The following is a 27,701-nucleotide window of genomic DNA, read 5'->3' on the forward strand; positions in this document are numbered from 1 at the left end:
ATAAAGCACATCCCCTCCTCTCACGTGTGATGCTGTGGAAGGGGTGGTGTCCAGGGGCTGCACCCCCAAGAGATGCAGCGATACCTCTTCAGGGCCTCGGGCCAGGCACTGCCAGGATGGGATATTAACATGCAAAAATGATGGGAGGTTTGTGGGATGTCTGCAGGACAAAGATCCCATCCCCAGCAGGCTCCCACCCACCACCCATCACACACCCGTTGCAAACAGAAGTCCCCCTCTGCCCCTGAAACACAGCTGCTAGGGTGGCACGTGTGGCCCTGTCGACATTATGGCATAGGGAAGGCGAACCCAAATCAGTCCTGTTGCCAGAGGGAAGGCAGAGCCAGTGCTTGCGGGAGATTTCTGTGGGGTCAGATCCTGACCGTGCTGCCAGGAGCAGGTCTGATCCGGGTCCATGCCTCCCGCAGAACTGCACGGTGTACAACGACACCACCATGGTGTGCTATGCGCCCTCCATCGACAACCCCGAGCGGAGCCCTCCAGAGGTCGGCGACCGCCCGGACGAGATCGGCTTCATCATGGATAACGTCCAGGCCCTGCTGATCGTCAACACCACCAACTTCGTCTACTACCCGGACCCTGTCTTCGAACCACTCAGCCCCACGGGGATGCTGGAGCTGAAGCCCAGCTCTCCCCTCATCCTCAAGGTAAGGCAGCGGGCACCCGGGGCATGTTCCCCCACCGAGGGGGCTCTTGTCTCTCCTGGGGCAAAGTCTTTCGCTGCGAGGGCACAAATTGGCTCCGTGATGAGGTTTTGGAGCATTCCCCATTGCACGAGAGCTGACTGTCTCCTTCTTTGTTCCCTCAAAGGGCAGGAACCTGCTCCCTCCGGGTGCCGGGAACTCCCGCTTGAACTACACGGTGCTGATCGGGGACACTCCCTGCACCCTGACCGTGTCCGAGACCCAGCTCCTCTGCGAGTCGCCCAACCTCACGGGCCAGCACAAAGTCACGGTAAGCGGGATCCCTCCCGGGCACCGGGCAGGAGGTGGGGGGGAGAAAACAAAGGGTTTTGCTCTGGGGATGCGGCCATGGCTGGAAACCAGCTGGCGTTTGGGCCACTGGTGCCTTTTTTCTCATGGCCCTGGTTGGGTGTCCCACGTGTCCCCACGTGTCTGTATCCCAGCACTGCCCGCGCTGGGTGCTTGTCCTCAGATGATGCTCGGTGTGGATGCAGCCCTCGGGAGCCTTGATCCTGCTCCCCAGGCATCGCTCTCCCTAACTGTGTGTTTGATAGGACCAAATACTTTGTCCTCTCCCTGGCACGCTCAGCCAGGCATTCCCACATCCCTGCTGGCCCTGCCAACATCCCCCCATCCCTGCTGGGTGCCAAGGCACAGCCGGTGCCGTGCAGGGGGGGGTTCCCACCCCTTGCCCACCCCTTCCCCAGTCCCTACCCGTGCTGTAAGCGAGACCCCGTGCGTGTCAGGTTGTCGCACAGCAGTGCTGGCGCTCCAGCTCCGCGCGGCCTCTGCCTGCTTGAAAGGGACCCGGTGCCATCCCCCCAGGCTCCCCATCCGTCAGGGAACTTGCTTCACATCCCATCTGTTCTCGTAACGCTGTCTGAATGAGACATCAAACTCCCTGCCTGCTCCGTGCGCGCGCGGCGGCGGTGCAGCAGCGTGCGTCCTGCATCCCATCGCAGCGCGCCGTGCTGCTCCGAGCTGCCGTGCGCCCCGTGCCCCATAGGGTTTAGAGGGATCCTCCACGTTTCCCCACATCCCCCGGGCTCCTGGTGGCTCCCAGGGCAGCAGGCGTGGCAGGAGGGCACGTGCACCCTTGACTCCCGGCCCTTTTCTTTTCCCTGCGGCGCAGATTAAGGCCGGGGGGTTCGAGTTCTCCCCGGGGACGCTGCAGATCTACTCGGACAGCCTGCTCACCCTGCCCGCCATCATCGGCATCGGCGGCGGGGGCGGCCTGCTGCTCCTCATCATCATCATCGTCCTCATCGCCTACAAGCGCAAGTCCCGGGACGCCGACCGCACCCTGAAGCGCCTCCAGCTGCAGATGGACAACCTGGAGTCCCGGGTGGCCCTCGAGTGCAAAGAGGGTGAGCGGCCCTGGTCCTCAGCGGAGCTGGGCTTTGTCTTGGGTCGGGGGGCGGTGGCCGGCACCGTGAGATGCAGTTGTTCCTTACCAGCCTCAGTTAGCGGGGCCAGAATCGGGCCCTCTGCCTCCTGTCTCCATCCCCCTCCTCTGTCCTGACACCCTGCGGGCTCTCCTGCTCCTATCTGGATTCATTTTGGGTGGAATTTGGGGATTTTTCCAGTTAAGGAATTCCCCTTTTCCTTCTTTTCTCGCGTTCCCCTCCAAACACGAGAAAAGGGAGCAGGGAAGGTAGCGGGGGCTGCCCGTGAGCAGGCAATTGGTCTCTCATTACGTGACAGACGGATGCTGAGAAATTGGACAGAATTCCCTGTATGATCCTGCTGATAAAACCTAATTGCCCATTATCCCCCTGAGCTGGCTCCCGAGGCCCTGACCTTGCCAACCACAGCTCCAACCAGCCCGGAGGCTGCCGATGGAGCAGGCACCTAAAACAAGATGATAAAAAAAAGGGGAAGAAAGAAAGAAAAACCCTTTGCTTCCCCAAATCCCCGTCCCCAAACAGGCATGCGGATGGCGATGGTGACAGGGAGAGGGGAGGGAGCTGGTGGAGGGGCTGGTGTCTTGTCTTCCACAGCTGGCAGATAAAAGGATCTGCTTTTAATTAAAAGGCACAATCTCTTCCCTGCCTTTTCTCTTTTCTAGTCCCACTAGTTACAGATAAGATAGCACGCCTTTCAAGCTGACGGTTTGTTTTTTCTCATCAGGCTGACGAGCCTGCAGTCCTGTGCTGTGCTTTCAGCTCCCTTTAAAGTGCCATTAATTTGATTTTTCTGAGGGTTTTCTCCCCCCACCCCCAGCTCCCCCCCCATCTTTCCCCGGTGCATCTCCCGGACTCCTCTCTGTCAGCTTTTCCCTGTAGGTGCAATTAAAGGTTCAGGACCCCCCCGCGCTGCTTTCCCCTGGGAATCGGAGCTGGCTCGCCTCGGCTCGGGAGGTGCTGGGGTGGGTGTGTTCAGCTCTTCTCTCCAGTAGTATTTAGGTCAAAACAAAATGAGGACATTCTTGTGGTTTCGGCTAACGTTTCCCCCAGAAGCTCTGGCTTTCCTCAAGCCCGGGCTGCCCGCAGGATCCCTGGGAGCGTGCGAGGGCTGAGCAAGGGGGACTGGAGCCCCTTGGGACCCGGTGGTCCTGTTCTCAGATCTACCGCTTGGTTTCTTCTGGGGAGAGCATCCCCTCTGTCCGCAGCTCGGTTTTTCTTTCTCCATCTATGAAATGGGAACAGATTCAATAGCCTTGCCCGAGGAGGGGGATGCGGATCTGGCTTGAGCCTGCGAGCTGCCTTGAGACCCATCTGTCGGGTGTCGGGGGCACAGCAGAGGCTGGGTGGCAAAGCTGCGTGCTGGGGCTCGGGGCCGCGTTGCTCAATTCTGCTTTTTCCCCTCCAGCTTTTGCCGAGCTGCAGACTGACATTAACGAACTGACAAACGACCTGGACGGGGCCGGCATCCCCTTCCTGGATTACCGCACGTACGCCATGCGGGTTCTCTTCCCCGGGATAGAAGACCACCCCGTGCTGAAGGAGATGGAGGTGGGGTGCCGTGCGTCTGTCTGTCTGTCTCTGCGGTGGTTCATGCTGGGGGCATGCCTCTGGGATGCCTGCCCTGGAAAGGCGAGGATTTGTAGGGTGGTGATGCTCATCTGCCTCCCTTGCAACTTGTTGTCAGCTGTGAAAAAGGAGTTTTGGGGGTTTCAGAGTAGGATGTCATAAGTGTAAGGCTGGAGAGATGCTTTGGTCCTCAAGCAGACACTGAGGGACACAGGCTGGCGAAGGTGGGCAGAAATACCCTGTTTCCATAGCTAACCTTTGCCAAAACAGGGATTGAGCCCACCCCGAGGCAATGGAGTGGGTAAACAGCAAAGAGCAGGGAGAGCAAAGTGTTTTGGGGATGTGGGGTCGGAATAATGAAGGAAGGCAATTGCTGCTGCTTCTGTGCTCGCAAGGCTGGTGGTTGCATCGCAGGAGGGGCAGAGGAAACTTTGTGGATCAAGTACTGGGGGCATACATCCAAAACCACCACGTGTGGGTGGTGGATACCCACGTCCCCTTTTATTTGGGTCTGTGAAAACCCCGTGCTCGTGCCAGCTCGTGCTTCCCACTGCTGGGGCACCTGCAGCTCATCCAGCGGTGCTGGAGCCCTGCAATGAAGCCCGAGGCTCCTACTGGTGTGGGCACGGTGGAGCTGGAGGGACACCCGATGGGCTTGGCCACTGCCCCAGCCTCGCGCGGCAAAGAGCATCTCGCCGCGTGGCAGCCACCGTGAGCACAGCCTGGCCGCTGAGCGGTTACTGCGCTCCCTGACATTAATATCAATATTTATATTAATATCATTGCTGCTGTCATTTTCTACGGCACTTGCTTTATTCAATTGGATGTGTTTGATGCCTGACTGGCCACTCTTTGCCAGCAGACCTGTCCAACATCACCTGCTGCCCCGGCTCCGTTTCCCCATGCAGGGCCCTACCCGGGTGTCCTGCCCCCGCGCCCCAACCCAGCTCCCTCTCCTCTCCCCACGCCTGGTGAATTTGGGGCACAGCAACTGGCTGCTCCTTTGCAGGGCTGCTGAGGCTGCTCCTGCTTGGAGAAACGAGGGGGGTTAAACCTTAGCTTTCCCTCGCTGCTGGCCTGGCGAGGGAATTAATGTTGACGCGGGCTTCGCGGCGTATTTAGGGGAAGCAGCCGGCCCTGGTGCAGGATGCAGGGGTACTGGTTACGATGCAACATGCTCATACCACCTGCAAGTGCACGTGCTGGCGTTGTCAGCCAGCATGGCCACGGCGTGGGGAGCTGGCCCCGTGCCTGCTCCCTAATCCCAGCTCCGGAGGCGGCGGGGACCCTGCTTCCGTGGATTTCCCCCTGCAGCTCAGGTTTCCCAGCTGCTCAGAGCCATTGCGCCCGCGGGGAGCAGCGCAGCGGGTGTGAAAGCAGCCCTCCCTCGGGCACGGCCCTTCCTGTCCATGTGGAAGCCTGGTGCTCTGCTCTGCTCTTGCTCTGAAGGTTTTTTCCCTGAAGGGCCGGGGCGAGGTGGGGGCGGTGGTGCCGGGCTGTGGCAGAGCCCCCGCAGCAGGCGCGTGGAGGGGGCGCCGCGGAGGGAGGGGGAACAGAAACCTCTCCTGGCAGCATCTGTCAGATGCTGCAATCCCTTCCAGAGGGGAGAAGGGTGGAAACGGTATCAAACCAGAGCTCTGGAAAGGAAATCGCAGGGGAGTAATTGTGCATCGGCTGCGGGGGGTGGGGCAGGCAGGAGTTGCTCCACTCCCAGCTCCTAATTCAAAACATCCCACCGGAGAGCATCCAGGCTCAGCATTGCCAGGGGAACAAGGGGTTAAAGTTCCATAGGAGCCAAAAAAAAAAAAAGAAAAGATTAAATAAAGCAACTACAGTTGTGCAAGCTTCATATAATTTAATCAGGTTTGCTTTTATTTGTCTCTTTACTCCGAGTGTAACATTAGCTGTTGCGAGTGCTGGGAGGGAGACGGCGCTTGCTCACGCACCCGCTAATCCACAGCCAAGTATTACACTGTCATTACCAGTTCCCTTTCTCTTTAGGTTTGTTGGGGGGAGGTTTGTTGCTTTGTGTGAATTTAAGCCTGATTAAATATTTAATTCGGTATTGTTCATGTATTTCTGCTAATGATCAGCAAGTTAAACACGGCGGCCCAGCCAGGCGGGGAGGCAGCGGGGCGGCGCGTGTGTGCAGCGCTGGGCGCGGGCTGCGTGCGATGATGGGCTTTGCTCATCCCCTTGTGCTCTTCCCAAAGATCCCGTCCGACGGCTGCTGTTGGATGGGGCCCATTTCCCAGCTTGTTGAGCTCCAGCTGCTCCTCTCACGGAGATGCAGCTCGGATCAGATCTGGCCGTCTCCCGATGGAGCAGTTGTTGCTCAGGGCACCGACGCTCCTCGTGCAGCCCTCAGCTGGCTGCTGGAGGGGCACAGTCCCTTGCCCCACTGGCTCTGAGCTGGCTTTTAGGGTCACTGCCCTGAGGGACAGCAGTGGGGTCTTCCTGTGCCGAGGAAGCCTTTGTGCGTGTCTGCGGGGAGCCATCGGTGCTGCTGGACCTCAGGCACCCGCCTGCATTAGCAGTGTCGTTGCACCGAGGTCCCCGTGTGGTCCAGAGGGAGAGGCTTGGGGAGCAGGTAATTTAAAGCACGTGTTCCTAGCGGGATGTAAACCTCTGAGGTGTGATAAAATAAGCCAAGCCACGTGCTTGCTCACAGGAGGAACCCCAAGGTTTGGGGTCACTCCCCTGTCCCCATTCTGGGATGCCCAGGGGCAGGCACCCCCTCACCTGGGTGCTGAGGGGACACGTGTCACCTGAGGGTTGTGTGACAAAAAAGGCAAGGAAATGGGATTTATTTCATTTTTTTCCCTGTGGAAATGTCAGCAGTTTGGAGGGGGAAGTCGCAGCCACGAGAAGCTTCGCTGAACCAAAGAGCAGTGATCCAAAGTTGTGATTGAAGTGAAATGATTTGATGTGTCAAAACCCTCTTCTTCATTTTGAGTTGATGTTTTGAAATGAAGAGCGTTGTTTTGTCTCCAAATATCGACATGAAATGAAATTTTTCACTTATTCTCCCAATCAGGAAGACAAGGGGAAAAAAAAATCATTAAAATTGACGTTTTACCGCAGCAAGGCTTTTATTCAGAGGAAACCATCTTTTCTAATGGGAAGATGTTGTGTGTAAAAATGCTCATTTCTGATGAGAAATATGGTCGGTGCTGACCAGAGCAGCGCTAACGAAGGCAGTGTGGAGATGAAAGCAGCCCAGCCCAGTCCCTGCTGGGCACTGCGGAGCCAGGAACGGCCCGAGATGCAGCTTCAAACGCCTCCAGAGCAAAGGGAATATTTCAGGCCGTGTCTGGAGAGAGGCAGACCCAGGTTTCCACTATTTGCTTGTATGTCTGAAACCCATCCACATAAAACCAGGCGAGTTTGCTGTCTGCAGAGCTCAGTGCCGAGGCTTTCTTTGCTTTGTGGGTATTAAGAAGGAGCAGGAACTCCGTCTGTGCGATACCCACGGCACGTGCTGCAGAGCCTGGGGCGGGAGCCGGCCTTCTTAGCTGAAATTGAGATCGTGACGTGTGTTTTTTGGTTCAAGGAGAGTTTGTGAGTGAAGTGCATGTATGTGCGTGGGGAGAGTCTTTGTGTACAGCGATGCCCCGAGACGGTGCTCACCTGATGTGCAGCCCACCTGCCTTCCCATCGCCCTCCCTCTCGTGCCCATCTCCCAGCTTTGCTCTATCCTCGCAGGTCCAGGCGAATGTGGAGAAGTCCTTGACCCTCTTCGGGCAGCTGCTGAACAAGAAGCACTTCTTGCTGACCTTCATCCGCACCCTGGAGGCCCAGCGGAGCTTCTCCATGCGGGACCGCGGCAACGTGGCCTCCCTCATCATGACGGCGCTGCAGGGGGAGATGGAGTACGCGACGGGCGTGCTGAAGCAGCTCCTCTCCGACCTCATCGAGAAGAACCTGGAGAGTAAGAACCACCCAAAGCTGCTCTTGCGGAGGTGAGTTTCCATCCAAGAGCTGGGTCGTGGTGCCCAGGCAACTTCTGCGTGTGTGGGGACACGAGGTGGTGTCATTTTGGGGTGCCACCAGTGATGGCGTTGGCGTTGGCTGTGCCTCGCTGTCAGCACTCCTCTTGGTGGCCCTGTGTGCTGGCAGCTGGCAGGAGTCCTCCCTTGCCTGCTGCCTCTCTGGGGCTTGCCCACCTTGCCAGGCTCCTGGGGGTTTTCATGGGAAAGCCAAGCGGATCTTCTCCAGCCAGGAGTCTTGCATGGGGCCGGGGGAGAGCGCGAGCAGGAGGCAGCGTGCCAAGCCCTGCTGTGAGTCTGCCTGGCCCATCAATATTTGATGATAGCTCTGAGCTCTCCTTCATCATGGGCTGATGAATATTGAAAGATACACCAAGTGTGGAACAAAAACAATTAATAAGCTCCACCAGCCCACCTCGAGGCGCTCCGTGCCAACCCTCCCGCTGCACACTGTGCCGTGCCTCCCCATCTCTGCGTGAGCCCGCGGCAGAGATGGAGCAGAACCTGCGGACCTTCTCGCTCCAGCAGGGACAGCTGCGGGGTTGGCATGTCACCAGAAGGGCTGGAGGAAACCAGAGCATCTTCCAGACATCAGCCAATGTTCATGGTGTGGCCAGGCTGGGCAGCTCGTTGGGCTGTGTGTGCCCGGCCATGGGGAGATGCCTGGAGCAGATGCAAGCTGGTCCCAGCTACATCCCACCTACCTTCCCGTGGCTTGTATCTCTACTTTACTTCTCACCTACAAATGAAATACAGGGAGCCTGTAATTTATCAAAAGACCTTGTAAGAAATGTGCCAGAGAGGGAGCGGTGCAGACGTGTGGCTGGCTGGGAGAGGTGGGTCACGAAGGTGCCACCCCGTGTGTCCCCCGTCCCCGAGCGCGTCCTTGGGCTCTCTTCTTGCTGTCCCTCCACAGCATCAGGCTTCACTGAAATATTTAAACTGCATTTCCAGCTCGTGGTTCACTCGGAGCATCACGAAGCTGCTGCCATCGAAGCAAAGCTCTGGAAGGAAGTAAATCAATAAAATATAACTAAAAGGCAGCGCGGGGAGGCCAGCAGCCGCAGTACCTGCGTCGCGGGAGCAGCCTGGGGACGGAGCTCAGCCCCTGTTGGTACTGGCAGCCCGAGGACTGGCAGCCCCCAGCAGCAGGGTTTGGGGACCCCACTGCAAGGAGCTGCAGGAGGCTTAGGACAGGGATGAGGTCCCATGGCCGATACCCTTCTTGCGCCTCCCAAAGTAAAATGTAACGGGACTTTGTTCTTCCTGCAGCCGCGACACGGGGCAAGCAGCATTCAGGGCTGCGCCTCCACTGGTTTTTTGATTAGCCCTGCTGTTGGGTGAGAGGATGTTCTTACTGCCCAGGGCAACTGGATTAACATCGATCTAACTGGGGAGAGCTGTTATTTATTTGGTTATTGGATAATCCCCCCCGTTGCTGTGGCATCTGGCTCTATCACAAATGAAGGCAGACATCGGCTGGAGCCCCGTCTGGGGCACTGGAGACGAGTGTTTGGGGCTGCTTGGTGAGGGACCCGCTCCGGGGGCTGGGGAGGATGTCTGCTGGTAGCATCAGCCCACTCCTTTCCTTGGCTTTCTACCCACATTGCTTTCCTCGTCTCTTTTTTGCTCCCCTTGATGGATTAATCTTCCCTGATAGGGCTCAGGCAGGCGTCCCTCCTGGAGGCTGAGGTCTTACCGTCCCCTAATGCCTTAAGGAGGGCTGTGCTATTCCAGGGAGGGCAGAAAGGGCTAAACCCCATTAGCACAAGAGAAAGGCTTGGAGGGGACCATACGACCCCGAGTCAGCTTGAATAAACTCCAGGAAAGTGGATTTCCTACCCCAGCCATCTGGCCATGGGTTCCTGCCCCAGCTCCCCTGCGTGGCATTGCCTCTGGGCAGCGGGGCTCCGAGGTTCAGGTTCCTCCTGATTTTGGGTTTCTTGAGTCAACCTGCTTGCGTCTGATCCCTTGGGGTAACAGGAAGGCGGCTTCGTTTGCGAGGTTATTAGTATTGCTTGTGCTTTCAGGAGCATCTGCCTTCCCGTGTGGCTGATGTGATGATTAATGGGCGGATGGGCTGAGGAGCGTAGCTGGAGAGTTTCAGGAGGCTGCCTTGCCTTTTTACCTCAGAGGGAGCGAAAGTGACTTTAAAAATAATGGACATGTTAAGGTGAATTTTAATCTCGTGGCAGCAAGACCAGCCTGTGGTGCCGAGGCAGGCACGTTAAGCTGTGAGCTGGGTGGTGATGTTCCAGAACAGGCACAGGCAAACTCTCCCAAACCTTCCTCGCCACGGCCCTTTGCAGCATGATGGAGTCTGGATTCGAACTGTGCTTTAGGAAACAAGGGCCAAGATACAGGTTTTCTGAAGGCAGCTCGAGCTGCTTCCTCCACCGGCTGAGAAGCACGGCTCCATTTTTAAGCTTGTTTCGGAGCTGGTGGTTGCAACGTAATTCATTGCAAGCTCCTTCTGCATCGCCACCCCGCTCTGAGGGGACACACAGGGACCTGGCATTTCACCGAATCACAGAATGGTTTGCATTGGAAGGGATTTCAAAGCCCACCCAGTTCCAGCCCCCTGCCATGGGCAGGGACACCTCCCACCAGACCAGGTTGCCCAAAGCCCCATCCAGCCTGGCCTTGAACACCTCCAGGGATGGGGCATCCACAGCTTCTCTGGCCAACCTGTGCCAGTGCCTCACCACCCTGTAGTGAAGAATTTTCTCCTTATATCTAATCTAAACCTACCCTCTTGCAGTTTAAAACCTCTACCCCTTGTGCTACTACTACCTGCCCTTGTAAAAAGTCCCTCACCAGCCCCCTTTAGGTGCTGGAAGGTTCCTATAAGGTCTCCGTGGAGCTCATGGCTTCTGCTGGGCTCGCTCCAATGGCTCCCTGTCCTTTATAGGCTGGGGGACCCGGAGCTGAAGGACTGCTCGGGGTGCTGCTGGTGGCCCAGTAGCACCGGGCTGGTTGCAGAGCAGCGGCGGCGTTGAGTGCACCGCAGTGCAAGTCAGAGCAGCAGATCCCAGGGGGAAAAAAAGAGGGCTTCCAGCTGGATCAGGCCCTTGGCAGTACTGTGGGAGGGTGCTCCTCTCATGGAATGCGAGGAGGTTTGGTGAGGCTTTACCGGCGTGTCTCATGCAGCCCTCCGTCCCTGGAGGGAGCTGCCTGGTTCCAGTGGGACATGACAGAAGAAACAAACTTCATTTAAGCAGAAGGTACGAGGGAGAAGTAGGAGGCTGGTCGTCCCCTGGGCGAGACTCCTCGCGGGACAAGATCATCCATGGCTCTCTCCAGCTCTGCAGATACGCTGGAGACTTGTTTGCTTCTCCCTCTTGGAGGGCTGCTGTGGCTCAGCCTGGCAGATGGGAGGCGTTTCGCTAGAGCTTAGGCTGTCAGCTTATGCCCCTTTGCTTTGAGTCTCCTGCCTTTCTAGATGTGACCCTATAGAGCCAAAAATAATTCAGCCACAGTCTGAGGGCGAGGTGTCAGTGGGTAGGATCAGACCTCTAATATCCCCTCCTGATGGTTTTGCTCTCTGCCTTCCCTACAGAACGGAATCGGTGGCAGAGAAGATGCTGACGAATTGGTTCACGTTTCTGCTGTACAAGTTCCTGAAGGTGAGTTTGGGAGGGATCGCTGACCCTGAACGGGAGGGGAGGTGGGATCCTGCCTTGTCACCCAGAGCCGGGGCTCCTTGGTTTGCAGCTCCCTCCTGGGGCGCCGATCGCTTCCCAGGCCTGGGTTTCCGTCCTGCATTTCTGAGATGTGATTACTGATTCTGGGTTCCCTTTTGGGGAAATAGCTGAGATTGAGAAATGAAATGCAGACGGGGATTGCTTAATGCATACTGGGTTTGAGATCTTCATAAAAACAGTGCCTGGAGAAAGGATAAATCTGTAAGAACCCAGCTGAGCCTCGAATCCCTTATGAGTGGTTCCCATTCCTGCCTCCTTGCCTCTCCCTGTGCAGCTCAGGAGGACGAAGCCCCAGGAGCCGGTCCTTCTACAGACACGGCTGTGCTCAGGGGATATTTCTGCACGTCTGAGCTGCAGCTTGATGTGCTGCGCTCCTCACGTAACGCTGCTGCTTTTCCTTCTTCTGCCTTTTGAAAGTGAGGCTCCTTGCTAGGGGGTTGCTTTCTCCCAGCATCTCCGCTTTTGCTCTTGCTTCCCCTCCGAAAGGTGTCCCCTGGGGACTTTACACCCCAAGGGTCCCACTGGGGGACAGCAGCTCTCCCCACCACGTTTGTATGAACATATTAAAGACGTTTCCCCTGCCAGGACTGGTGTTTTCACCCGCTAGGGCTGCACCAAGAGCTGTGCGGGTTATATGGCCGTACCTGCAGGGGGACGTCCTGCTGGGGCTCTGGCGGTCCCACTGCCGACGTGTCAGTCAGCGGGGCTGTTTCTTGGGATCCTGCCTGGCGTCAGCTCAGCCAGGCTGGGTGGCACACAGCCGTTTTTGTGGGATTTCATCCCTCATTAAGATAAAGAGGGTTTGAACCATTTCCAGCCAAGAGATGAGAGCGAGCAGGAGTCTGTGCAGAACTCAAGTGATCGTCAACGAGAGGTGATTTATAATATCACTTACATGCGCTTGGCTTTTTGCCTCCGTGGAGGGATAGCCTGTATCTATAAAAATCTAGCTGTAGCATGCAGCGGAGATTGCTTTTCAGTGGTGGGAGAGGAGAAAAGCTGCGCTGTTTGCAGGGAGATGTCAAACTTCCCACGGCCTCTTCGTGCTGCAGCTTTGCTGGGTTGTGCCCTCCTGTCCTTTGCTGTGGCAGTGCCAGGTGGGACCAGGTAGGAAGGGGTGGGCAGGCAGGACCTTGCAGCCCCCTCCCAGGGCACAAATGGGCCAAGGAAGGGGTCAGATCCCCCCTTGAAGGTCAGATCCTACTTGAAGTACCAGGATCCTTCAAGTAGGCACGGTTATTCTTCAGCCCATCAAGGCAGAGCACACATCCTTCCAACACCCAGGGTGGCATCTGGGGACAGTCTGGTTTTGTGTGCACGTTTGGACACCCTTGTCCTGTCCCTGGCTGGACTGGGCAGGTCACAGGGGCATGGCCACCTCCTTCAGAAGCTGCTTTGGACCAGTTTGTTTGCCACCACTGTCCTGTGTCTGTCCCAGCACAGCCCAGTCCTTCTTCGGAGAGGTCACCGTGTGCTTTGCCAGTGCTGGGTAAGCCTGAGGATAAGGAGTAGCAGGAAGGGAGGGATGTGGGGATGGGGTCTGGACAATGCCTTTTTCCAAAACCCTTGGGTAAGACATGGCATTGGCAGAAGAAGTCACCTCTGGTGTCTGGCTGGTAGCAGCAGGAGAGCAATCTGATCTAGGTGCACTGTAACAGGAGGGATTTATGCACAGGGCTTGGATAAGCACGCTGGCTGTGAGATTTGTCGTGCTGGGGAAGTGGTGGAAACTGAAATGCTTGGGTCACTCACATTAAAGTGGAAGAGGGTTGAGGATGCGTCCGTGGCCCCTCCTGTGTCAGCCCCACCGAAGGAGACCCGCGGGGCCTTTCCTGCCTGTCTCCCGGCAGTGAGGATCACAGGTGGCATGGGGAGCAGGAGAAACCCGCGGAGTAGATGGAGAGGTATCACAGCAGACAGTTTGCCAGCAGGAAAACATATGCCTTGCACCAAACCGCGGTAATTGTGCATGTAAATGAGGCAGGCGGATGTGTGCCCAGCTGCCAGGGCTGCTCTCAGCAAAGCTGCCTGGAGCGGGGCTGGGCGCACGGCCGTGTCGTGGGACAGGGGATGGGGACGGGGACAGGGACAGGCACAGGACAGCCTCCTCCTGCCCAGGGCCAGGGGTGGAGATGGCAGCGTTTGGAGTCAGCCAGGGCTGGCGCTTTCACGGGGCCCTGCGGTAGCATTTATCAGAGTCTTAATGAGACACCCCGGGGAAAGGGAGAGGGATAAATTGAGACAAGCACTGAAAAATGCGCGATATTAGGTGCCTGATGAGCTAAATCTAGTCCATAAAAGAGTCTGAGCCTTAGCTGGCTTGCCTCAGCCTGCGCCCCACGTACCGACATGTGTGCGGATATGCCATTCGCGGGGTGTTTGCTCAGCCTGCAGGGAGAACATCCCTCATCCCTCAGCCTGTCCTTGCCCTGTCCCCTTGCCGCGACTGAGCTGTGCTGGGGTTGGCAGAGCCCGGACACATCCCTGTCCTCCAGCAGCCTGCGGGGTGGCCTGTCCCCATCAAACCATCCCCTCCTGCCTCTCACCCCATGGACATCATCCCGGGGCACCTGCCCGGTGCCTGGTTCCGTAGGCCACGTTCATTTCGGTGGTTTCTGTCAGGGACGAGCCCTGAATGATCCTCACCTGCCATGGAGAAGAGACATACCCATCCCCAGGACGGCTCCATCCCTCTGGGGTGGCCGTAGGGCCAGGTCTAGCCCATGAATCCAAAAAGAGGTCAATTCCCTGCCAGCCAGGCTGGCGTCTGAGCAGCAGAGGAGGGGATGCCGTGATGCCAGAACCACAGCCGGGTGCCAGCTGCAGCAGGGCTGGAGCAACAGCCGTGGTCCAGACCTTGCCTCCCTGCCCCGACGTCTGTCCTTGCCCGGGCACTCACACTGAGCCTCCTCTGTGGCTTTATCCCTCCTTGGTGGCACTTGGTTTCACAGGGGAGCTGTCAGGCTGTGTGCTGCCATGTGCAGGATGGTTTTTGGGGACAGCCGTGGGTCCCTTCAGACAGCAGGCTGGGGGCTCCCTCTTGCAGAGGGGAAATCTGGGGCTGAGGATGGAGCAGGCACATGCGCCGTGGCTGGGAACACCGCTCTGATTTATTCCCCATCCACGCCGCTTTCCCCAGCCTGGAGGTTTTACAAGAAATTTCTATAAGCAACGGGCAGAAGCACCTTCTCATCTTCCTCCTGCCGGAGGGCTCGGCTCGGGGTGCCGTGGGAGCACCGTGGGGCTCCCAATTTTTCGGCCAGCCTGGCGCGCTCGCCTCCCGAGGCAGCCATTAGCACGCAGCGTAGCACCCACCTCGGGTCTCTCACTTTTCCGCGCTGACTTAATGAAGCCAAGTTTGCAAATGAAACATAATTTCAAAGACAGGCGTGTTGTCGGAAGGTCTGGGGATGATGTATGCCTGTTCCTGCTCGTTAGCAGCTGTCTCTTTAATTACCGCAGATGCTAACGAGATGCTAACAGCATATGGTGACAGGGAGAGCAGCCGCACTTTGCACCAAAGTACAATTTATTTGCGAGGCGGCTGGGAGGGAGGGGCAAGGGCTGGGGGGTAAAATCTGTTGGGATTTTTCTCGGCCCCCTCCGCTCCCATCCTACCCCGTTTTCCCCTTTAGGGCTGACGTCTGCATCTGGAAGTGCACGTTGGGATGCCTTGGGTGATAAAGGGTGTCCTTTTCCAACCGCCCTTCACCAGCTCATGGCTCCGGGCTGGTTGGTGCCTCCAACCTTGGCACGTCCTCGGTTGCCACAGTTTTAATATCCAGCATCTTTGGGAGAAGTGCTTGGTCCAGTTTTCTTCTCCCTTCCTCCTACTTGGGAGGTTTGGCTGCTGTGGCTGATGGCTCTGACAGTGGGGCTTTGGCAGTGGGGACATGCAGGTGGCAAATGGCTTAACTGCAGGAAACTCCGTCGGTTTGGAGGGTCAGGGCAGGACTGTCACCGAGTTGTTCTCTTGCTTTTCCTTCCCATTGGACCCAGCTGGCTGTGCTCAGCTGTCTCACGGAGAAATCTCTCGACCTTCTCTCACACGAGAGTGTCCTCCTGGCAGATGCCAGGACTGCGTCGTGCTACCAGGGGAGAGCCCCCAGGCTGTCCTTCTGCAGCAGTCACTTTCCACTCCTCACGTGCTTTCCTCGGCTGGACCAGATGCTCAGGTGATAGTTCGTATCCCATGCACAGACGGCTCTACTAAGTCGTGTCTGTGGTGCGTTGTGCCCAGAGCAGCTCTGCTTTTCACTAGTCCTGAATTTAACCTTTTTAGCTCATCCTTTCCTATAGAATGAGCAGAATTTATCCACGAGTGTCTGGAAACTCTGGGAAACTGAAGCTAGGGGTTGATAAGAGAACAACCTCCAGCAAGTTTTCAGGGAGAATGAATTGCTCCAGGGAGCATACTGGGGGCACACTAGGGCAAGGACTGGAGACTGTTTATAAAGCCACAGGTGGGGCTTAATGCTGCAGGGACAGAGCAGGAAAGGGTGGTGCCTGGCACCTTCTCACCCCCCCCTCTTTTCTTTCTCTCCGTCCCTGTCCCACAGGAGTGTGCTGGGGAACCGCTCTTCATGCTCTACTGTGCCATCAAGCAGCAGATGGAGAAGGGACCCATCGATGCCATCACAGGAGAGGCTCGCTACTCCCTCAGTGAAGACAAGCTTATCCGGCAACAGATTGACTACAAGATGCTGGTTAGTGCAGGCAGGAACCCCACTGGTACTGGTTCTTGCCAGGACCCCTAGGTCCAGCTATTTAACGAGGTCTTGGAGATACCCAAAGTGCTTTTCATGGAGCATTTTTTCTCTTGTTCCTCTCTCCAGCATCCTTGGGTGCCTTATGCCCTGTCTGTGTGATACCCATCTCACCAGGGTGCAAAAAGGGGCCTTTGCATGGCGAGGTTTGCTTTGGGGAAGCCAAACATGAACTGAAGCCCCCTCAGCACCAGCAAACCCCACGGCCCTGACACAGATGGGGATGGAGACGCTGTTGAGCACGTGTTGGCTGGAGCAGCCAGCCAGTGGCTCACGTTGGGTGCAAATCAAAGCCTTGAGATTTCCATGGGAGATGGGGAAATGCTTCTCTTCCTTCCATATGAGCTGCCTCCCCTGTCTAGCTGCATGTTAAAGCTGGACCTTGCCCTTGGCTGAGCCTGTAGCTGGTTCTTTACCGCCTCCGTCTCCACCTGAGTGGAGCTGGGAGTGGAGTGTGCGTGGGCATTGCTCAAGCTGTGCAGGTTTTTGTGAGCAGGGCATTGTTTCCTGGCCCAGGATTCCTGCATATTGTCTTCTGGAAATACCTGGAGATTTGGGGGTGGAAGGGGACAGGTGGGGAGAAGAGGGAAGCAGGAATATGCCATGGTGCTGCACCTCCAGAGCAGCCTGGGGTTGAGATGTGACCATAGGCATCTGTAGCCCCATGTCCTTGGATCAGCCAGTGTGTGACATCCTCTCACTCAAGTCTTTCTGCCCTCTGTGCTGTGCAGACCCTCAACTGTGTGAACCCTGAGAACGAGAACGCCCCAGAGATTCCTGTCAAGGTGCTCAACTGTGACACCATCACGCAGGTGAAGGAGAAGCTGCTGGATGCTGTCTACAAAGGGGTGCCCTATTCCCAGCGTCCCAAAGCTGGAGACATGGACCTGGGTAAGAGAGAGGCCGAGCACTCCTCTTGGAATAGACAAGAGCAGAAGTGCCAAAAACTAAACGTTTGAGGCAGGCGAATGCAAATCAGGACAGGGGACCTGTCAGGACACTTGCATTTGTGTTTGTCCAGTCCGTTTTGGCTCAGACTGCTGGGCTGGTGGCACTGGCTGTGCATGGGGATGAGAAAGTCAGTCTTGCAAGCAGAGAGGAGAGGAGCCCTCTCTGTCCTGACTGTGGTCTGGGATGCAGGTACGAGCTAGCTGAGGGCCAGGGAGGCCAGAAATAATTGAGAACAGGGCTAATAGTCCTGTTCTTGAAGGAGGAGCAGGAGGATGGAGAGGAGAAGAGCTGAAGAAGGGTTGCCAGGGCCAGACTGGTGCTGTCTTTTGTTGAACACTTAGAAACAGCTTTTGCCCGACACCATGTTGACAGTCGTCGGTCCTTAGGTTTAAAGGTGATGGCAGGGCTCTTTCGTTTATGCCCAGACCTTGCTCCTCTGCTCTCCTTGGCTTTGTCCTCCAAGCTGCCCGCTAACCATGAGCCCTTCTCCCTCACTGGGACAGAGTGGCGGCAGGGCAGGATGGCCCGGATCATACTGCAGGACGAGGATGTCACCACAAAGATTGACAATGACTGGAAGAGGCTCAACACCCTGGCCCACTACCAGGTAAGGCACCGGGCAGTCAGAAGCTGCTGACAGCTTGAACGTCTCTTCTCCCCCTTACCCTGATCAGGGCCTGAGTTGGGCTGTCCAGAACTGGCTGCTCATGAAGGGACGTGGCCAGGAGGTCTGCAGTCACTTCCGTGCACGGTCCCTGTGTTTATGGCCCTTCCGTTCAAGGAAGCCCTCCATGGGGCATCCTCAGGACTCAGAGGCTGCTCCTTGCTCTGACCTTGCTTTGCCATTTTCATGTCGAAGTTTCTGCTGCATTCCCGTTGTGCCCTGTGCCCCCAAGGTGTTGCAGAGGTAGATGTTTAGGTCTCCTTTGCTGGAGATGGGTGTCCCTGGGATGGGGTGCAGTGCATCTTCATCTCTCCTGGGCTGGCTTCTCCCTGCCTGTTCCTCGTGTGCATACCCCAGTGTCACAGCCTGCCCGTGCCACCTCTGCCTGCAGGTGACGGATGGCTCCTCGGTAGCCCTGGTGCCCAAGCAGAACTCAGCGTACAACATCTCCAACTCCTCCACTTTCACCAAGTCCCTCAGCAGATACGGTGAGTGTGCAGCGGGATCCAAAGCTTGCTCTGGGCGGTGCTGGCAGGGAAGGCAGCACCAGGCTGGGTTTGCAGACCGAGGCACAGGACAGATGCCCGTAATTTTGTCTCACTGGAACAAAGTCCTCTAAATCCCCGTTTCTCCTGCACTGTGCTATGCTGGTGTCTGAGAGGGAGCAGAGCCCCCCAGAGTCATCTCTTTGGACTCAGGGGAGAAAGACAGGTGTCAGATGGCTGCAGCTAAGGGATCCACTCCCTTTTATTCCCCTGAAATCTCATTAAAATAGGCACAGAGGCTCTAAGCACTTAAACAGGCTTAGCTGAGGGCCCTAGCGAACGTGCTGGCAAGTGTGCTTTGGCCTGGGTTTGGGAGGGAGTTGTGTGGTCAGCTCAGGCTGACACGGGAGGCCAGGCTGTGATCCTGGCATCTGCGAGCTGGGAGCCAGACCTCTGCAGAGTCCCTTGCAAGCAGTATCAGATGGTGCTGGCCTCTCTGCATCAGCCAGGGGCTCGTTTACCTGGGCAGGCTGCGAGGAGAGTCCTCGGTGATGCCCAGCACAGCCGACGGGAGAGGCTGAATCCCAAGCTCCTGTTTAGCAGGGAACACACACTGAAGTCAGAGCAGGGGACAGGGATGGAGGGGCTGGTGGCGAGGTGGAGGTCAGGTCGAGTTTCCCTCTGTGCTGGGTGCTTGCAGAGAGCATGCTGCGCACGGCCAGCAGCCCCGACAGCCTGCGCTCACGGACCCCCATGATCACCCCCGACCTGGAGAGCGGCACCAAGCTCTGGCACCTGGTGAAAAACCACGACCACATGGACCAGAGAGAGGGCGACCGGGGCAGCAAGATGGTCTCCGAGATCTATCTGACCCGCCTGCTAGCCACCAAGGTACGGCACGGAGACACAGAGCTGCCACCGGGCTTTGAAAGCTGGATGGGGAGGGATAAGGATTTAGGATAAGCACTGGTTTTTATTAGACTGCTCCTTCAGCACAGGAGGAACTGCTCTCCTGATTTTTGGGCCTGAGCTGGAGGTGCTGTTTTTGTGTGCCACAACCCTAAATGGGCATCCCTTAAGTGGATTGTCCTATTTGCTTTTTACACCCTTTGGCACTTGTACTGTTTGCTGTGTCATTGAGCAGCTGCTGGACTGCAAAGCAGAGGTGCTTTGGAGCAGGCACCTCATCCCGTTTGTCTGCTGTTTGGGGTTAAGCTGCAACATTGGTGATGTCAGAAGGGTAAATAAATACCTGGGGCACTTGGCATCACAGGAGGTTCCCCTTCCCTCAGCACACCCAAAACCTTCTCTAAAGCAGAGCGGGTGCCGTTTGTCTAAGATGTCCTCAGAGGGGACCAGGAGCCTGAGCTGAAGATACTGGCTCAGAGTAGCAGAGACTGGGGTCAGCCGTCTCCTGTGGTTTGGCTCCCTGCATCGTGGGACTTAAGGGTTTCTTCAGCGATGTTTGTGGTCAGGTCTTGGGTGCCTTAATGGAACCCAAATAAAGACCATGACACAACATACATCCCTTCATCTTTTTGCTCTATACGGTGATTTTATTTCTATGCTTTTAGCATGCCGGTTAATGCGGTGAAGCAGAAATCTGATTGCTATGGTGCCTGTTTTTCTGTTGAAACCACTGAGAACCAGTATGGTTACACAGATTGTACTGGGCTTCTCTTCCAGGTGGTAGGAATAGGAGTGAAATTAGTTTAAAGGCTCATCTCTCTGGTGGTGCTGAATAGTCCTTCTCTCCTTCTCCTCTTCAGGGCACCTTGCAGAAGTTCGTGGATGACCTGTTTGAGACTATCTTCAGCACAGCACATCGTGGGAGCGCGCTGCCCCTCGCCATCAAATACATGTTTGATTTCCTGGATGAACAAGCTGATAAGCATCAGATCAATGATTATGATGTCAGGCACACCTGGAAGAGTAACTGGTAATGGAGAGGGGCAGTGGGACGGGGCTAACGGTGTCACAGCTAATGATACCTCCTACCCTTCCCACAGGGAGCAGAAATATGCCTCTGGTTGTCTGTGGAAGTGATCCAGGACAAGAGAGGCCCATATCTCTGTGATTTGGGTGTGGGTAAATCCCTTGCATGCCTTTCCGCAGCAGAAAAAATCCCAGGAATGCAATGCTCCCTCAGCCCTTACATCCCCAAGTCCAAGGCAGCACGCTCCCCCTGACGGCTGGAGCTGGCTGAATGCAGTCCCGCTCCCATCTCACCTTGAGCAAACGGTGCTCGGGCTTCTCTGTCCTCGGGGCTCCTCCGGAGATGCCAGCCTGGATTCTCGTCTTGGCTGTCCTGGAGGTGTGTGCCACGTTCCCTCCCATCACGCAGCCGAGCGTGCCCTAACAAAGTTAGTGTAAAGCCGTGTACGTATCCTCCATAACCTCGCCTGCAGAGCCAGCCCATCAGCTCTGCTAATTGCTCCCTGAAAAGCGGGGAGGAGCTGCTTATGAGACCTCAGTAAGTGCTGTGCTGGGGCCGGGGCTCGAGCGCACGTTGTCGGCTCCTTCTCTGCAACCCCCGCCTCAGCATTCTTCTTTTCTGCTGCCTCACTGATTTCATCTCTCTGATCTTGCCGTTACTGGAGACGGGTACGTACGTTCCCGTGTCTGGCATTTGTTAAATGGCAGCCAAATTGCTTTTGTATAGTTCAGTAACTGTTGGCAATTAGCGGGGCAGGAAAAGAAACATTTTTAAATGGAGATGTGAGAGTGCGGAAGTGCTTGGAACTGATTTATAACTCTGCTTTCTATATTAAAAGAAGGAGCAAAAGGCAAAGGAGGAAAAAAAGCCCCGCTCCGCAGGGGCTGGGCATGCAGGCTCCTGCATACTAATGCCTGTGCTTATCTCTGGGTGCTAATTCGATGTGTGGAGCTAATTTCTTGAGGCCATTCCCTTCACAAATGAAATATGTACATGCACCCAGTACCCTCATTAGGGAAGTCCTGGGGAATGAAGTGTGTTTTGTCTAAGATAAAAGCATTCGCTGGGTGTCGGTGCTGAGGGATGACAGATCCGAGAGGCATTCTGATATGGGGAGACCCCGAAATGCTCCTGGGAGAGGAGAGGGGCAGGAGAGTGGGAAATGGAGCAATGGAGAGTGGCTCGTGCGTAAGTATGCAGCAAACATCCAGCCCGTGGCTGGCTGGGAAACCCACTGCCTCTATAACTTAGAGGTGCATTTCCAGCATCTGAGGCTGCCTAGATTGTCCTCTTGTGTTCAGTGTGCTAATGAGCCCCTCGGGGAGTCCAGCTAGTCCTTCCTCCAGCACGAGAGACGCGTGGAATGCCCCAAGGTGCCTCAGGCAGGGTTATCGATGCGAGAGGAGGGAACCATGCGTGGTGACCCATGGGCTCAGCCATGGCTGCTCTGTGTGAGTGGATCCTTGGAGAAACTGCAGCTCTTTGGTGCCCTGGTTTGCCTTTGGAGATGTCAACAACGTTGAGGAATTTCTCCGTGGAGAGCTGTGGCCATGCTGGGCTGGGCAGAGGACGTGGTGTTGCGCTGGGGCAGAGGCAAATGGCTGTTCACCCCGGGTTGTTTGCATCCCTGGGGCTTGGGAAAAGCAAATCCTGGATCGTGAGGAGCTCCTTCTCTGCAAATTGAGATATGTGTGTGCTGACTGCCCTGTAGGGCTCGGTTCAGGTGCTGACTCCTGTTTCTTTCTTCCCTCAGTCTACCTCTACGTTTTTGGGTGAATGTGATTAAGAACCCCCAGTTTGTGTTCGACATTCACAAGAACAGTATTACTGATGCCTGCCTATCCGTGGTGGCTCAGACATTCATGGACTCCTGCTCAACTTCTGAGCACAAATTAGGAAAAGACTCTCCCTCCAACAAACTACTGTACGCCAAGGACATCCCCAACTACAAGAGCTGGGTAGAAAGGTGAGTAGGCTTGGCAGGAGCTCCTTGCTTCACCTGGAGGATTTAAAGTGAGTGTTTGTGGGAGTGGGGGCTTCACACTGAGGGCTTGGTCATTGAGGAGACTCCTCTTGTCAGCCCTCTGAAGAGAGACTGTGCTAATGTTGGTGGGAAGTAGTCCTTGTTAAAGAGATGGTGCTTTCTTGTGATTATCCCTGGGAATGAGTTTGCAATGACTGTTTGGAGGAGCTGTTTATGACTTGCTTAAGGGGTGCTAAAAGCAACCTCCACTTTGGGGTTTTCTGATGTTGTCTGTTGTAAAAACTTGGTCTGTGCTAGGGAATTGCTAACATCTCCCTTGATTGCTTTTGAAGAACACTAAGAAGTAAGTCATGGACGAGAGAAGTGCCTTTTTTCTACCATGACAATACATGCAGGAGGTTTTGCTGAAATGGTTGAAAATTACCATTTCCCATCTCTCATCCATCTGTACATCTCGCCTGGGATCCTGATGAGATCAACATGCTCCGAGGCAGTGCTTGGGCTGCTGTCGTGGTGCTGAGGAGCAGGGCAAGGAGCAGGTCCCCTGACTTCTTCTGACACCCTTCATTCACTGTTAGCTGATGAGAGACATCCTTCTGTCCCACTGAATTAATGCAGTGTTAAAGGTTCAGGGTTTGAGCGCTGCTGATTGCAAATTGATGCTCTTGGGCATAATGCTGCGTTCACTTTTATCCTTTGGGAGAGAAACCTGGGAAATGTCCTACAGAGCCCTCCAAATAGACCTACTGTAAAAATGTTGCTGGGTTGCAAACTGGGACTTTATAAAGCTTAAAAAATGCCAGATTTAACGTTTCTGGTGCAAGTTTCCCCTTGTGCTTATAAGCTGTTCTAAAGATTATGTTCTGTATTTTGCTGAGGACCCTTCCCTGTTTTGGTGTTTGAATTAGATACGGGATGAGCCAAATGAAAGGTGGCCAGGCAACAATAAGCATCATGTTCTCTAGTTTGCAACTGTGGGACTTGGTAGCCTAAATCGTCCTTTGGATGTTTGCTTGTACACAGTTATTTTTGCCGCACCATTGGCATGCCTGGTGCTTTGCAGGCAGGTACAGAGAAAAGATTCTTCCCTCCAGGAAGGTATGGCTTGGATCAGAAGAAAAGATGTCCCTGAAATATGATGGCTAAGATGAGAGATGAGCTGCATTGTAATAGGAAAAAGTTCTTTGCAGGGAGCTACAGGGGGCTTTGGAGTGGGGTCCCTTAGGAGCATCACAAACTTCACTGCCTTTAAGCGCAGGGTGAATTTCTCCGACCTTGCCATCTCTGTGACAAAAATACTCAACACTGTGTGCGCCTGGAGAGAAAAGGTATAAAACCGTTCTGGAGAGAAACATTGGTGTAGACGTGCTTGGTCCTCGGGGAGAAGACGGGAGATGTAACTGGTGACAAATGCTCCTGCCGCCACTTACTGCGGAGCAGCAGGGTGCTCGGCCGCGCTGCCTCGGAGCACGGGGTGCGGTCCCAGCGGCAGCCGAGCAGGGTGCGATGCTTTTCCCACTGCTCGTCTGCTGCAAGGTTTTTTTTCCTGCAAAAGCGGGCGTTTCTGGGTTTTGGCACGGTTATCGTTGCAAAGCTTTGCAGAGGCAGGGTCGGAGTGATGCTGGGGTGGCAGAGTGGGACTGATAGTGCCCATAGCATGTGTGTCTGCCACCTGGGGTCAGGCATCCTGAAAAAAGGGTGTCCTGCCAGCCTGGGGCAGAAATAGTATGTTGAAGGGTTTAGGGGGGCCCTGGGAAGCACGAGGGGACTGCTGCCAGGGTCCCGGCTATAGCAGGTGAAATGGTAGTCCTGCCTGGGACCCCCACCCATGCAAGCCATCCATTTTATTGAGTAGTGTTTCCTGTCATCCTTTGTGTCACAGTAAAACCTGGAACGTAGAACTGCTTCGTTTTACCTGCACATCCCGTTATGGCAGCCACAGGAGTTCTCTTCTTCAGGGGGTCTCTTTGTACGTTCACCTCCCATGAGTCCTTCCCCTCAGGGGCCTCGACCTCCACCTAAGCATATACGGGAGGTTCTCTGTGGGGTTTCTGTGCTGATCAACACTGACTGAAACTCAGAAAAATTGGCCTTTTTTTCCCTAATATTCCTCTGCATGGAAGGAAGCAATGCCAGCTTCAGGGGACATCACATCTAGCAGTGGCATGGATCTCCTGATGGCCAGCTGAAGAGGCCCTCACCTCAGACCACTGTTCTCCTTTCTTCTCGTCAGCGTTCAGGAAATCTTTCCTCACCCTCTGGGTGCGGGTGAGCCTCCTTGTAAAAATGGCCCCAGTATTTTAGCACTAGCTGAGTCGAGCACCACGGGATGGAGCAGATCCTCGTATTCGTCTCCTCAAGCGGTCTCGCTGCCATCTGCTCCTAGCCAAATGCTTCAGCCGTGTTCCACCTCAGAGTTCGGCTGATGGTGCTAATGATGCTAATCACCGTACCAGAAACTTCACTGAGCTGTTTGAAGAGTCACGAGGAGTAAAGCAAACATGGGAGGGCCTTGGGATCTCTGCTTCCAGGTGGTGGGAGCAGGCAGGGTTTGCTTGCTGTGGGTAGGGTTTCTTTCCCAGTAGAGGCCCGTGGACCCAAGCGTGGTTTCCTCAAGGACCTCAGGCTGTCTTTTGACTTTGCACCTGTGAACGCAGAGACTGTATCTTGGTCATAAAATGTCTGCTGGTGTCTTTGAGAAGCAGGCCTGTCATGTCCGGCTGGACTGTCCCCGGTAGTGGCTTTTCCTCAAGGGACGGAGAGGCCCTGGGGCTGTGGGGTGGGCTCCTCGCCAGCCCACTGCGGCGTCCGCTTGGTGTAACCCCCCTGCTGCCACGGGATGCTGCCGCTGCCTTCATCCCCTCCGGTTTTGCTGAAGCGTTATATTCTGGTTTCCCACTACGACTCTGGATGACACGAGCCGTGGCTGGGTTCCCATTTATTTGCTGAGCGTGTCGCCGAGGCAGCTGTGGGATGGGATGGTGAATCTTCAGGTGTCCCAGGAAGTGTGAGGGCGTATCTCACTGGTGGCCACCACCAGAGAACGGAACTGAACAGAGTTCAGGAGGCTGTGTAACTGCGAGGGCTCGAGGTGAGGCTGTCCCGAGTGCGCGCCCTGAACATTTCGTTGAATGCCAAGTGTCATCCTTGGCTTGGCGACACGCCGAATTCAGGAGAACGGTAACAAATCCTTACATGCTGCTGCAGGCTTGAAGGATTCCGGCAGATGGGTTTCGTTGGCAAAACAGAGGAGCAATGGGACAGGAAGGAGAAAAAATATATGGTTTAGGAGAGGGTGGGAAGTCCCTCAGAGCGGCGGATCCTGGCTCCCCAGCGTGATCGGCGGGGCTGGGCTCAGGCAGCGCGCTGCGGCTCGGAGCTGCTCCATCGGCGGCGTGTTGCTAATGATGCTGACCCCTCCGCGAAGCGCTGGGAGACCTCTCGGTGAGCAGCAGCATCGTAATGAGCGATGGTGGTGCGGTGCCGCGCCGAGGAAAGCTGCTCCTCGTGCTGCCTCTCCAGAGGCCGTTCCCAGCAAACATCACGGGGGGAGCTCATCCCTTTCTGCCTCTCCCTCTTTCTGACCCGCTCTTCCATTTCTCCTGCCTCTCCCTTGCAGATATTATGCAGATATTGCTAAAATGCCAGCGATCAGCGATCAGGACATGAGCGCGTACCTGGCAGAGCAGTCACGTTTACACCTCAGCCAGTTCAACAGCATGAGTGCGCTGCACGAGATCTACTCCTACATCACCAAGTACAAGGACGAGGTAAGACGGGGCATCAAACCTGGGCTGCGAGCTGTGTCACTTCTGCATTCTCCCTTTTTCCTATGGATAAATATCCTGTAAAACTGGGGAGGGCAACTCAGTCCGTGCCTGTGCCCGGAGGTTTAGGTGCCCCTTGTGGCGTTGTGTGAGCATACTGGGATCGTGGGGTCGTTGTGTGAGCATACTGGGATTGTGGGGTCGTTCCCTTCTCAGCGTGGCTTCACCCTGGCTTAGAGCAGGCTCTGGAGAAGGGTGGAGGTGGTGCACGGGGCTGAAGGCAGGGGGAGCATAGATGGGGGCCAGGCATGGAGCCAGGAGCTGGTCAACAGCCCTGGCCCCGCTGCTGCTGTGTCAGCTTTTATCCGTGGCCCTTCCTGAGCGCCTGTGCTGACAGGCAGCGCTTCATTCCCCTGTTTTCTGCAGGGAGCAATGTAGGAAACACCTATTTTTCTTTCGCTGCATGTGCACTTGGCATGTGAGCTCCGCGGAGCTGCAGAGCTGGCAGCATTATCTCGGTGTGCCTCTTCTCTCTGCCCTGCCCGCCACGACGCCGTGGTGGCACCAGCACCAGGACTGTAATGCCATCAGCCAGCTCTGCTCCCCGGGGATGCTAGAGGATGCGGTGGCCTCTTCAGTGCTTTCTTTGTGAGCGGTACTAAGGAAGGTTAAAAACCCTCCTGTCGTAATTTATACAAATTAACTTCGCCAAGCACCGCTCAAATCCACACCCTGCATCTTTTTATTAAAGCAATAAAATATGTAACTACAGTAAAATGTAGATCCGTACATATAACAGGATAATACAGGCTTTATTCTCCCAGTAAAGCAGACTGAAGACTGGTTGAATGGTGGCTCATTTAGGTGACAGAGTGCTGGCACATCCCCTTGCTCAGGGAGAGAGGGCCCTGCCGCTGCCCTAACAGAGCTGGCCCTGGATTTAAGGGCAGTGGCGGGACCATGGTGGCCAAAACCCCTGTGTGGCTACGTGGTGGTCACCGTGCACTGGTGATAATGCTCGCAGGACCTCTGTGCTGCTCCCCAGGGGCCATGGGATGGCGTGTCCAGGAGGCCCCCGTACCTCTGGCTGGTGGGTTGGCCACCGAGGGCTTGTACAACAGCTCTGTGGCTACCATGAGAGGGGATGAAGAGCAGTTTGGAGGATCCAGATCAGCCATCATCTCTCAGCCATCAGGTGTTCGCTTCCTCCAGGCTAAAATTCCCCAATCCTTAAACAAATCTTAGGTGAAAGCAGGGAGGGGACCGCGTGGCATTAAGGAGCTGCTCTTTAGGGACACAGGTCCTCTTTTTGTCAGCTAACTGCAGCCTGACATCTGTTGAGTGTCTTGCTCTCCGAGCATCACAAGTGTGTTCACAGCTCTCAGGAACTTCTTTTATTATTTGTAATGGGATTAATAAATCGCAGCTGTTCCCTTTGTTTGTTTTCATTCATTAAGCACAATTATATGCAGCCCGATTGCACCCTCTTTGATGCAAAATGGGAGAGAATAATTTTTCCTGTTGTTCAGTGCAATAATATGCTGTCATTGGCTGTGAATGAAAATCATAATTAATTTTCATTTGGGTACTTGCATCTTGGTAATCAGTGGTCCTGGCTCCTTGCAGCAGGTGACAAACCTGGGTCTTCTCTCTGTGCTCGGCGCACGTTTCCTTTTGCTGCACTGATTCCCTAAAGGTGGAATAAAAGAGGACCAGGTAGCTGCAGGGGCAGGCGGTGAATCTTTGAGCACCTTAGCTTGCCGTGGTGTCTTACTGGGA

At 55.5% G+C, this 27,701-nt stretch overlaps 1 protein-coding gene across 5 annotated transcripts in view; it reads left to right on the forward strand.

Moving 5' to 3' along the window:
• The window catches only part of PLXNA1 (plexin A1), a 108,628-nt gene that overhangs the window by 77,420 nt on the left and 3,507 nt on the right, over positions 1-27,701 (forward strand). For 4 of the 5 annotated variants that reach the window (XM_083795399.1, XM_083795401.1, XM_083795400.1 and 1 more), the window contains exons 18-31: positions 429-668; positions 832-975; positions 1,837-2,071; positions 3,516-3,658; positions 7,382-7,638; positions 11,225-11,291; positions 15,929-16,075; positions 16,867-17,026; positions 17,512-17,693; positions 18,142-18,238; positions 18,936-19,126; positions 20,005-20,174; positions 21,925-22,137; positions 25,775-25,925. In XM_083795399.1, the coding sequence (XP_083651525.1) occupies positions 429-668; positions 832-975; positions 1,837-2,071; positions 3,516-3,658; positions 7,382-7,638; positions 11,225-11,291; positions 15,929-16,075; positions 16,867-17,026; positions 17,512-17,693; positions 18,142-18,238; positions 18,936-19,126; positions 20,005-20,174; positions 21,925-22,137; positions 25,775-25,925 (2,397 nt within the window). The remainder of the gene's footprint in view (positions 1-428; positions 669-831; positions 976-1,836; positions 2,072-3,515; positions 3,659-7,381; positions 7,639-11,224; positions 11,292-15,928; positions 16,076-16,866; positions 17,027-17,511; positions 17,694-18,141; positions 18,239-18,935; positions 19,127-20,004; positions 20,175-21,924; positions 22,138-25,774; positions 25,926-27,701) is intronic. The other variant, XM_083795403.1, reaches the window with a different exon arrangement.

Source organism: Anser anser (genome assembly GCF_964211835.1).
Source record: "Anser anser genome assembly, chromosome: 12".
Taxonomy (NCBI): Eukaryota; Metazoa; Chordata; class Aves; order Anseriformes; family Anatidae; genus Anser; species Anser anser.